General features: G+C 44.5%; 1 protein-coding gene across 1 annotated transcript in view; it reads left to right on the forward strand.

Annotated features, from left to right (window-relative positions):
- The window catches only part of PAK3 (p21 (RAC1) activated kinase 3), an 83,801-nt gene that overhangs the window by 29,555 nt on the left and 41,527 nt on the right, over positions 1–12,719 (forward strand). The window contains exon 2 of the mRNA XM_064463368.1: positions 8,769–8,965. Coding sequence (XP_064319438.1) covers positions 8,791–8,965 — 175 coding nt within the window. The 5' untranslated portion in view covers positions 8,769–8,790. The remainder of the gene's footprint in view (positions 1–8,768; positions 8,966–12,719) is intronic.

Genomic DNA, 12,719 nt, shown 5'->3' on the forward strand with positions numbered 1-12,719 from the left:
GTTACCACAGGGGCTTTCCTGGCAGCCAAGATTTGAACATGCACTTCTTAACCATATTCCCCCTTTCTGCATTTCATTTGCTTGTTTCTGTTACGTGACTGTGTGCGGTAGGTGGTTTTGCAGCCACTTTGCAGGCCATCCTCTGATGCTGTGGTGCTGCGAAGTGCTCACTTAATGCAACCCGTAGGAGCATATTTCCTTGCCTTGCTGTGCTGTTAGAGGTTTAGTTACTGAATGCCTGGACAAGGTTTCATGTGGGAAGTTGTTTCACTGCCCTGCACACTCTGTCCACACACTTCCCCTCCCAGGTCACGTAACCATACCAAAGCTTGAGTGGTCTAGTGAGTGGCCAAGATGCTGGTGTGAGCACCGTTTGAACTGATTGCTTTTGGTTTGGTGTGATTAAGAAACAGCCACAAAGAAAATACGCTGGTCTAGGGGGGTGCTCTAGGGCTCAGCCCCATCCCAGAGGGGTGGAGAGGGACTCTTACTCTCTCCAGTTTTTCTTGCGCAGTGTCTTGCAGCTACACTGAAGCCTCAGTGTCCTTGTTCTTGTTATCTCATACGTTAAGCACAGGTTAAGCACAGCTTTTAAATATACACCTAGCTTTAAACATTGCTGGCTTTAGCAATGCTAAAATAATCCCATATTTTGCTTTTTGGGACCACAGCCTGAAGGTCCATGGCTTTGTATAGAGCGGGAAAGTGAGATGTGCTCTGTTAAAACCTGGGAAAGACCCAATACTTGTTGCATTTGAAAACGTGAACCTGTGTGAGGAGCTGTGAAGCTTTTGTAGCGGGAGTGGTACTGGCATTGGGAGTCTGCAGAGCAGCGTGAGTTTCCACCATGTGAGAAGAGGTGCTCAAAGCAGGTGGGCTGAAGGGTGTTGTGAGATTAAAGTCAGATGCACTTTGTAAAGTGTTGCCTGTGGTTGCGTTGGCAGTTTGCAGAGAGAGTTGTGCAAAGAAATGGAGTTAGATAGGTAGGCTAAGCGTTTGAAGAGGAGAAATATTTGAAGACCATTTACTGAAAAATGCAGTCAAATGTAAATTAAGCAAGGGGGGGGGGAGAATATGTTTGCAGGTTATTTTCAACAGTTGTGACAAGCTCCACTGCTTCAGTCCATTCCCAGCTCTTAGCAATTTGACTGGGTGACTCTCAAGGTCCAGACAAAGGATGTAATAATTTAAATGTGAAGAAATATTTAGTCAAAACCATTAAATTCACAGCTGCTGCATTCACATCCCTTCTGTAGTCATTTTTAGACACTGTTGCTGCAAGAGCACTGTCAAGAGTGAATTTTAAACCAGTATTAGTAAGTGACTTAGTAAAACTCTTAACGTTGCAATTCCTAACAGAAGCTTGTTTATCCCATCTCAGAAAACAAGCAGTTGCAAGTCCTTGTAGCCCAGGTAGTTTTGCTTGGATACAACCAGAATTCAAAATATCCCCTCCACACAGGGAGCCGCTTATGACCATCTAGTTCAGAGGCCAGAAGTTACTTCTGGCAAGTTTCAGAGGGTAACTTCTGAATAAATGAATATATTGGGGGAGATCGTAAGCTGCTTACAGGGTGTTTGCAAACAGAAACAGAGAGTACATTCATCAAAGAAATTACTCAGTTTGAATAATTTGTTCAGCTCAGAGCACGTTTACCTGCCTATGAGGGGAATGGGGAGGCTTAATTGGGAACTGTTTGTATTGTGCTTTGAGACAGTTATATGAAAGGCAGTGTGAAAGTGAAGTGTTATTGTTGTGGTTTTTCTAGGGTTGTAATTCCTTCTGTAGTTTGTGTGAATGCTGCCTTTTTTCAGGGTTGTATAAAGAAGGGATGCAGTGGTTGTTTTGCAGCACACGCGTGTCGGGGAGGTCCCAGAAAGATGTCTTTACTCCCAGAGGTGCCGAGGCACCCTGGCTGCGTCTGCCCTGGGGGCATTATGGGCCCTGAGTGCCTGGGCAGAGTTGTGTCTGCATTAGCTGATGCTGAATATGGCCCTTCTTTATCAAAAAGGCATCAGTATTGTATTTTAATTTAACCAAGTTCTGCAGAGAAGGCAGTAAACGTCTCTCAGTTAAGTGGTGAAACCACGACTGCATCCGTTCTGTACGACTAACCGGCTGCTCTTTCAAATGAACTTTAAGAAAATTGCAAGTAAACATGCAGATGTAAAAAAGCAGATACAGTTCTGCAACTGGGCTGGGAAGTACTGTGTATATACCCTCAGATAGTATTTAACAAACAGAGTGTCTCAGTACTCAATATGTAGAGAGAATCCTTCTCAGTTACATTACCATTGATTTCTGGAAATGGAGCAGTATCACTGGGAGCAGAATTTGGCCCATATAACTAAGTAATAAAATATCTTTTTGCAGGAAGTATATTCATAAACAAAGAGCGAGCATCGCATCTTCAAATTGCATTTGCAAAGCTACTGCCTGAAAATTGGCATGGCTCCTTCCAGTCAGGGGATCTTAGAAACAGTTTTGTGGCACCACAAGCTGCAATAGTATCTCTGAGGCTTTGAAAATGAACACCAGTGTCTCAGCAAACAGGATACTCTTTGTGAGTTTTAATTGGAACCAGTCATGTCTGAATGCTGCAGACTTCGAAATAACGTGACTAACCTAAGAAAGCTATTAAAGATCTATCTACAAACAGTATTCCTCAGATACACAGGCGCGAAGAGCTTACTGGGATAAAGGCCCAGCATGAGCTTCTGCTCTGAACTTGAACTGAATTGAACCAATTTTTTTTGTTTCTGTTGTTTTGGAGACATTTGGGTGCTTCAGATATCTCCCTCCTTCTCCTCTACCTAGCTTGGCAAGAACTAGATGCAAAAATATTATAAGACAGGCTTTTGTAAAGTGGGAATTGACTCATGGAGAAGCTTGAATGCCATATATTTAAAGTCAATGTTTGTCTTTACACTTAACAGATCTGGTGATTGGACAAGGGGGTGGGGGGGAGGGGGAGGGGCACTGGATCGTGCTCTATAACCCTGTCATAGTTGTGTAGAAGCAACTGAACCTGGCTGAGAATTTGATTTCAGCTTTTGCCACTTGGCTGTGAAGCCCTAGCTAACATATTCCAATACGCTTCTGTGTTTTTGTACAACAGGCTGTTTCTTTAAATGCTTCTTTAAAGCCAGTGGGCACTGAAAGGAATTTTCTCTGGAAGTAGGTAGTTATTGGGTATCTGTCCTCTTTGTTGCACACATGCCATTATCTTAATTTCTTTTAAAAGGGTTACCAGCACTGCCTTGGTTGCACTGATGGGGTCTCTGAGGACTGAGCTGGGGAAAATCCTGTTGACTGTGCGCTCCATCCTCTTGGCGAGCACGGGCTGGCCTCTTCCAAAAGCTGGCCCCGCTGACAACCTGGGTGGCTCTCACAGCTCTGGTGTGGTAAAGTGCTCTGGTGGCTGGACTGCAGCAGTGCTCAGAAGTGGGGAACAGTGTTTCACAGGTTTGCAGGGTTTACCAGGACCTCATCTCTGCCACAGATTTATTCTGCAATCTCAGTTCTGCTCTTTGAAAATTTACTCTGTAGCACTCAGAGCTGCAGGAAGAGTCTGAAAATGTGACAGAAGTGTAAACCAATGCCACGCTGTCTCCCTGAGCTTGCAAGAGCTATATGGGATACTAGCTCAGAGACCCTGGAACTGCTCCCTACCCTTCAGTCAGAGTCCTGTGGATTTTGCGATCCTCTGGGCACGGAGTACGTTACTTCAGCATTGTTCTCCTAGAATTTGAAATTCTGGTACAGGTGGGAATTGGAAGATTTCTTTGTCTTGTTGAGGGGCTTGCTTTCAATAGCTTCTTTGGGAGAAGTTCTTCAGTGGGTTATGTGCTGCTTGGAGTACTGCATAGAAACTTAGTCAGCATGGAGTCAGAGACTTGGGAATTCATCTTGCACCTAAGAAGTGGAAGTTTTGTGAACGTTTCTTTCCAGGGAAGAATGTAATTGTCAACCCCTTGCATGTCGAGTTGAGACAGCGTTGCAGGGAGCAAGGCTGCCTGGGAGCCTGCCAGGAGGTGCAGCGAAAACTCATGAAACCAGTGGGCATTTTGAGTGGAGAGTCTTGTGTCTCTCTGACCAAGAGGTGTATGAAGGGGATGAGGTAGCAGAAATTATTTCTGGGAGGCAGGAATTAGTGCTGCTGCAACACTTAAGGATTATTTGTGAGGCAGTAGTTACCGTTTCTCGGCATGGGAAAAAAGGGTACAAACTCCATCTTATCACCAGGAGGCTGAATGCACTGTTAGTTACTAAGTGTTCCCTAAGAGTGCTTCGTTGCATGCTTGCTGGTTTGTCAGATGATGAGAGCAGAGAAAGCATTTTGGTTTTGTAGTCTCCAAACATTGAAATTCTCAGCGAACCTCGTATTTATGAGAAATCAAGATAATTAGCTTTTAGAATAGACTATTTCATTTGGAAGGGACCTACAACAATCATCTAGTCTAACAGTCTGACCAACTTAAGGCTGACCAAAAGTTAAAGCATGTTATTAAGGGCATTGTCCAAATGCCTTTTAAACAGTGACAGGCTTGGGGCATCGACCACCTCTGTAGGAAGCCTGTTCCAGTGTCTGACCGCCTTCTCTGTTAAAGAAATGCTTCCTAATGGCCAGTCTTCTGACCTTCCAATCTTATCAATATACTTGGTTTTGGTTTTTTTAAAATATAAAAATCCGAAACCAAACAACAACAAAAATCCCCAACAAACCACAAAACCAAAAAACAAGAAAACCCCAAAAACCAAACCAACAAAACAAAAAAAAACACAAAAGAAAAAAAAGAGAGAGAATGCCAGATTTTGACTGTTTGGCTGACTATGTGGATATGGCATAATCATTCCCAGTAGATAGAAGGTGGTTTTGGATGGGGTTGTCCTATACAGAACAAGACTAGCAGGGCCAAGGGCTCATTATTATGACAGGAAAAACTGGCCCCAGGACAGAGTTTAACTTGGTCTCTCATGCTCTTGACACTTCTCTGCAATATATATCTCAGAAGGTTCTGAGCTGAATCTGCCTTGTTGGCCCTCTATTCTTTACAGATTTTCTCCAAGTTAAGGTTGGAGTGAATCAGTACAAAACACTTAAAATCTGAAGTCTTATGTGACAGCGACTGTTCTGTTGTCGTGAGGCAGTGGTACATGGAAATTCTCAAAATTAAAATGAATGGAAGAGCAGATGGGCTCTGATCAGGGAAACCATAAATTGTAAGTCTCTTGGTGTGTGTTGCCTTGTGGTTTGCTTTAGTTTTCATTTAGACCAGCTTTAGAAAGTTAGTATCAACTGTTAAACCTTTTAGGCTATCTCCCCCCACCCCGCCCCGCCGCCTTTTTCCCCCCCCTGGTTTAGAAGTGCATAAAGGAGCTTTGTACAGTTCTTGAAACGGAGCCTGAAACAGCTCTGAACAAAATATAGTGTTCCTTTCAAAATCTTGGAAATAATTACATCATAGGCAAATTGGGCCAGAAACCGTTAATAGTATTCTTTGTGGAGTGAAATCCCATGGGAGGACCTATTTCAGCAAACTGGCATTGTTTACAAATAGATACAGTGGCAGATACAGTTGTCCTATTCTGAGGGACAGCTGAAACTTTGTGCCTTGTAATGGGCTTCACAGAATAACCGTCCTGCTTTTGATAGCAAGCTGAAAACGTGCCTCGGTGCTTCTGTGGTCAGCCTTACGCCAGTGATATCCAGGAGCGAGGGCTGTCTTTGGCACTGGAAAAGTATTTGTAGGTGGGTTAAAGAGAAAATAAAAGCCTCTGTTGCCGTAAGCTGGTCTGTGAGAATTGCTGGAGGGACAGAAGCCATGTCCAGATGTCTCCGTTGGGCTTCGTAAGGTGGGAACTCCCTCGCGCTTCCCCGTGCAGAAATACCTGGGCATCATGCGCCTCCCCTTCCCTGGGGTAACGCGCATGGCACATGTAGCTCTCCCTGTTCCCTTACAGTAGTTTTCATCACTGGCTCTCTGTTTTTTACTTTTTCCCCTCCCCCTCATTACTGGAAAACCCTCTGAATTTCAGGATAGAAATCGCAAAGATTAGTAAAGTTAACTGTTTGACCTAAATCTAGAAAAGCATTTAGTTCTCTAGGTAAATAGGCTAGTCCGTACTTGAAGGTTAGATCAGCACAAGCCCTAGCCTGGGCACAACTATAGCTATTTCTTGGTGATACAAAGCACATTATTGCCTGCATATGTGCTTCCGCAGGAGGGTGGGCCATGTTCCCTCATCGCCAGAGCAGCTCTCCAGTAGATCTCTACCTGGGCAGCTGGGCTGTGTCGGCAGAGCCCTCTCGTGGGGACCGGGCACGTCCCAGCAACCACAGTTTTCTGTGAAGGATCACTTCTGTGCTTTCCCAGGTGGTCTGTTCCAAATGACAAAAACATCTTTCTGTCTGACAGCTGCCTCCAATGCATGACTTCATTAGTTAAGAGTGCGTGATCTTTTTCACGCTTCTAGGCCCGAAGGCAAAGCTATAGGGAGCAACGCCCGGTCGGTGGCTGCCTGTGGTTCAGTATTACCTGTGCAGTGCGCAGGTGGGGGTGAGCAACTCCGTGGCGTAGGGAAGGTCTAGCAGCTCATATAGGGCTTGAGCCTATAAGTATATATCCTCTCTGGCTGGTGAACACCATATCGATCTACCAGCAGCGCAATTGTTTGAGCTCTCCCTAATTTGCTGCAGGCAAAATACACTGGAATAGCTCAGATCAGTAATTTAACTCAAACCGGTTGATAAAGTCCTCTGGGAAGGGTGCTCATACAAACTGCTCCCCTGATGGAGGTGAGCAACGGGGGTCAGTAGTGTCTTAAAGCATGTGTTTGTGAATCAAGCTCTCCAGGATCCTGGCTTCCTGCTGTATGTACTAGCAAGAGGGCTGGGACCAGCCGTTCCTGGGGTTTTCAACTGTGTGACCCCACGACAGGTCCCTGGGGTCCCTTTGGGATCCAGATGTTCATGAGCCTCACTTTGTAGACCCAGGGACTGGTGCAAAACAGAGATGTGATGGTGTATTTCATTTATTGTTCATATCACTGGGCAGATGCTTTGAATCTCAGATCCGGCATTTTGGGATCTCATCTAGATGAAATTAAAAACGTAAGTCAAGTAATAAAAAAAGAAGTGATAGTTTTATGTGTGGCAATTTGAAAATGGTAACAAAGGCTAAAATGCCCATGTCATGAAAAACAGCCTGGAGTGAACATCTCTAAATATTTCAGTTGGTCATTTAGTTTTTATGTGGAAGGTATTGTCAGTTAAGGGCATGATTTGATTATCCTCTATTAATATATCACCTGCAAATCCTGGCAAAATTCCAGCTATATCAAAATAAATTCAATTGTTGAAAATGTTAACCTTGGTTCTTAAAAAACAAACAAACAAAAAGACAACAAAACCCCAGACAACCCCATAACCTCTCAACCATGGCAGCTTTACCAGACCAAAGCAAGAGCAGCAACGCTGATACCAGTTGTGCTTCAGGACCTCTTTGTGTAAGTGACAATCACCGTTCTTGGCTGATACTGTGGAAAAAACCCTACTACTTCCACAGATGAAAAACATAAGTTGCTTAATTAAATTTAAAAGAGTAGCTGATGACTGGAGTAACTTGTGTTAACTGTGAATCGGCGCAGGAGATCCATAGCACATGCACAGTGGTCTGCACGTGCCTTCTGTAAAAGCAGCCATGCCGATTTCAGAGGGGTTGGAAGGCAAGGTGCCTGTAGAATTGTAACCTTTAAAAATATGCAGTGTAGCCCACATCACATCTGATCTGTTTGAATCATACTCTATCTTCAGGTCTTAAACCAATTAATTTTACCAAGCATTGCTTGTTTGTTAAACCAGCTGCTTAATCCAGACTTGAATTTTTATATTTAAGATACACTACAGAGATTAGGAATTTGAAAAGACTTACCTGCCCTGTGCTTTCCCAACTTACAAAAGTTTTCTAACAACTTCTGGGTAATTTTTGCCTTAGATCCATAACCCTGTTCTTAGCAGTCAACAGAAGACCGTACGTGTCCACTCCTTGCTGATGTACTGTACTTGGTGCTTTATGTGCTGTTACTCAGAGCTGTGCCACAAACCACCCTAGGGTAACAGACCTGTGTGGTGGCAGGACAGAAGGAGCAAGACTTGAATTGTTTTCCAGATGTGATCATTTTCCTGCTTAAGTTTTGATTGATTTTAAAGCAAATGTATTGCTCATTTTTATGTGTAAGACAGTTTTTAACTAGTACGTCTGAATTAATGTCCTTCGGGAAGATGATTCCTTTTGAAGTCCTGCACTCCCAGGCCTAAACCCTCTCCAAACACAGAGCAGGGAGGGAACAGAGACCTTAATGCCTGATATCCATATCCCCCCAACGTGCACCGTGTTTTTTACATTGTAAAAATGATTCACTATGATACCAGGTTGTTTCAGTAAATCATTTACATTTTGCTTTGCAAGTTTGGATTTAGAGGAAAATTTTTATTATAAACAACTGCAGGAAAAAAGTTGTATATAAAAATTTTAAAAGCCTTTAAACAGTGATAAAGAAACCTTTATTTTAATGGTAATAGTGATTTTTAGGAATTGGCCGCTGCACCTACTTATAGCAACCAGCAGTAACCTTATTCAAAGGAAACTTCTAATAGAGAGGCTTCCTTATTCCACCAGAAGGCTTTTCTTGCCCTCTTTCCTCCTCAGGGCACCAGCCTTGGCATCCTTACTTGACAGGCGTGCTTTCTGTTCTGCTTTTGCAGGAGGCTGTGAGGGCTGCTGAAGATGTCCGATAGCCTGGATGTTGAAGAGAAACCTCCAGCCCCACCGTTGAGAATGAACAGCAACAATCGCGATTCTTCAGCACTAAACCACAGTTCAAAACCGCTCCCCATGGCCCCTGAGGAGAAGAACAAGAAAGCCAGGCTTCGCTCCATCTTCCCAGGAGGAGGGGATAAAAGTAAAGTATCAGCAGTGCAAATGGGTGGCTACATCTGTTTGTCTTCTGTCGGTCGTTGGTTGCCGTGTTTACTTTCTGCCGCTGTTTTCTTTCTGTTTCAGTTGCAGAACATGGTAAAGTCCTTCCAAAGCCTTCTGTTCCAATTACTCTAGTAACATGTTTCAAAAGAGGAGGAGGTGTTCAGTCAGTTACTTTCTTCTCTTTGAAAAGCCAGTAAGACATGCACACACTGTGCGACTTGCCTTTTAAAAATATCTTTATAGTTAAGCTGGGGAATCCTTTCCTTTTGGATTTTGCTTTGCACTTGCAGTAAAAACAGAGATGAGGTTGTGTACTTTTGAAAATAAATTTGCAGAAGTGAGAAGGCAATATGCCTGACACTTCTGGGTTTTTTTTAATGCGCTTACATTCCAGGAACAGGAGCAAGGCTGTTCTTGCTTGTTGCTTTTGCACTGAGAGTGGACGCGGAATGGCTTGATTTAAAACCTGCTAGGTGTGTTTACAGCAAGAGACTCTTTTAAACATGCGGGAAACAGCGTTTCGGTTCCATTCTTTGAAATGCATTTGCAGAAAGGAGTGTGTTTTGAGTTAGCATATTTACAGAGTTAAGGGAAGGGATCTTCTTTGTTTGTAATGCCATGGGAACTGATGGGCTGCACCCACAAGTGCTGAGGGAGCTGGCTGATGTCACTGCAAGGCCACTCTTGATTGTCTCTGAAAGGTTGTGGTGACTGAGGGATGTACCTGGTGAGTGTAAAAAAGCAAATGTCACTTCTGTCTTTAAGGAGGATCTCGGGCACTATGGGCCAGTCAGCCTCACCTTGGTCCCTGGGATGCTAGTGGAGCAAATCCTCCTGGGAACCATTTCCACACAAATGAAGGATGAGAATGTGAACAGGAATAGTTAGCATGGATTTATGAAGGGGAATTCGTGCTGAACCAAACTGACAGCCTTCTGCCTTGAGATCACAGGCTTGGTGGTGAAGGGAGAACCGTGGGCGTCATTTCCACTTTGGTAACGTGTTCAATACAGCCTCCTGTAGTATCGTCCCAGACAAACCGATGAAGTACAGTCTAGATAAGTGGACAGCAAGGTGGACTGGAAACTGGCTGAAACACTGGGCTCAAAGGGTTGTAACGAGCAGCATGAAATCCAGCTGGATTTCGAGAGGGATTCCGCCTTTGATGTGCATCGCTGTTCCCCTGAGAAGAGCTCAGAACTATGGAACTGCCATCGTTCCCTCGGAGCTGCAGCTCACCTGCGCTGCTTGGCTGCCCCATTCACAGAATCGCAGAATGGCAGGGGTTGGCAGGGCCCTCTGGAGATCATCTTGTCCAACCCCCTGCTTGAACAGGGACACCCAGAGCAGGTACACAGTCACGAGTCTCTTCCACAGGTCATGTGGAGCAGTTGGAGGTAGTCTGGCATTCAGAACTCCTCACAGGCAGTAGAAGGCACACTTTCAGCCCCATTCCTCCCCTCAGTTGGGGCAGTCCTGCTGGCTGTGACGGGCTGGGGCCATCCCTCAGGCAGACCTGTTCGTTTCACTCTGCAGAGTGCTTCCCAAAATGTCCCCTTCTGGGAACAAATCTGATTTTTTTCAATTAATTCTTTTTAAAGGCCGAAATTAAAATCTCTCCTGGCTTGTTTAATTCCTGGATGGACTCGGGTTACTTCTTCCCCTGACTCCCGGCAGGATGATGTTATCCCTCTCTGAGAGAACATTTCTTAAGCAGGAGGTGCTGTGTGAAATGCATGCAGAAACGGGGAGACCCAGAAACAACCCCTCCTGGAAATGAGCAGTGACATTAAAAATAGATGTAATTAACTACCAGTCAGAGCAGTCTTAGGAAACATACAAGTATCATGATTTTTAAAGTGACTGTGAGGGAAAGTAAGCCAAGATTTATAGCTTAATTTTGTTGGGTGAAATAATAAATGGAGGAAGTTGAGCTTGGCTGGCCAAGCCCCTTGAGGTGGTTTAATCTCAGGGTTGGTTTGTGGGTCAGGGTATCAGCTGGCCTGTGCATGCTTCACAGACTCAGTGACACATTTTTGAGAGTCCTGCTTATAAAACAGAAGGTGATTAATATGGTTGCTCTCATCTAGTGCAGTGCTTTGCAGCATCACAAATTTATAGTAATAGTCTATCACTGGTACTGCTAAACAGAATATCAAGAAAACACCATGGCAGGGTGTTTCTACCTGAATGTGCAGGAACTTTGTCTTTTCATTTGCTCACCAGACAGGAGGGATGCGAGGATGTATATGCTACTCTCCAAGGCAATGGTGTGTACCAGGACTGCGGCACTCGGGGACCAGGAATCTTCCACGGTCTCTCCTCTGCTGGAGTGTAGGATTTTCAGTTCGGGTTTGAGCACTTCTGTGTTTAAAACCTTGTTTTGGCAAGCCACTGATGACTCTCTGGGGCCCCTCTGTGCTTCTACAGTTGAAACAAGCCACTTAAGCATTAGTGATCTGCTTCTTCCCATAGCACCTGACCTCCTTATGTTCCTTGGTATAACTCCTCTTGCCCTGGTCTCTGGGTAAGGCACCCCATTTCCTGGGGGCAGGAAGCCAAGGCAGACTGCTGAAATAGGTTTCCAGTGTCACATGGGCAATCTGTGTGGAACAAGGAGCTGAACCTGTTCTCTCATAGCCTGTGCTGAAGCTGTGATATCGGCCTTCCTTCCTTGGAGGTGATGATGGTAATGGGAGCCACGGTGGAGTTCATAGCATTAGTGTTTCCTTTCAGCAGAGTGCTGTTACCTCAGGAGAATTGAGAGCAGAAGGAAATTACTTGCCTTCTTCTGGTTGTTTCATACAGCCTTGTTCTTCTTTTGTTAAAGAAATGATGATTTTATGAAATATATCAACACTGTGTGTGAACTGGTGGCTCATGAAGGCACTGTAGAGCACTCGGCCTAAAGAAATGAGAGGGGAGCAAGCCCACCACAGCTCAAATGCAGTGGAAGAGGTAGATCTCTGTTAAGACTACTGGGTGAATAATATCACTTCCATCGAAGCTGCTTTAGACCTAGCTGTGGATGGGAGCAGAGTCTGACCTTTAGTCATCTGGTTGCTTCCTGTACAGAAAAACAAGAGAAGAGCAAAGGAGAAAAACCCAGCGGGGTTAAGATTAATGGAGGAGAAAGAAAAGGGTAAGGCTGCTGGGGTAGGACAGGAGGAGCAGAGCAGGAAGGAAGATGGGAGGACAGTGAGAGTGACAGTGGATGGTAAAGGGGATGGAGGAAAGAACAGAATGAGATGAAGAGGAGGCGAGCGAACAGGAGGGCGTAAGCATGAGGTCAACCCCTTCCTCCCTCTCTGGAGAAAAGCTGCCACTTAGCTGAGTCATGTTTTTCTGCCAAACAACTGCTTTTTTAACATAATTATGATGGTGATGATGCAGACTGGAAGACAGAAAACTCTTTGCTTGTTCTCTTTTAATCTGTAACAGTTGCTGAGGTGGTGTGGGTGGCCCTCGTGGCTAATGCAGTGCAGCAGGAGTGTGTTGTGAGGGGTATTTACAAGAAAATCAAATCAGAATGTCCAGCATAAACCCCTTGAAGCCAGTCAGTCATTGCTACAAAGAAGTTGTGCCTTTTTGTATCATTTTGCCAGCTTACATAGAACAGAAGTGGTTTAAGTTGCAGGGCACAGATAGAAGTGTCAAAGTTTTTAGACTGGGGGGGTGGGGTGTGAGGGTGTCACAAGCAGATGTTTAATTCTATATTTAATTTACAGTTTATC

This window comes from Phalacrocorax carbo, chromosome 11 (assembly GCF_963921805.1).
Source record: "Phalacrocorax carbo chromosome 11, bPhaCar2.1, whole genome shotgun sequence".
In the NCBI taxonomy this organism is placed as follows: domain Eukaryota; kingdom Metazoa; phylum Chordata; class Aves; order Suliformes; family Phalacrocoracidae; genus Phalacrocorax; species Phalacrocorax carbo.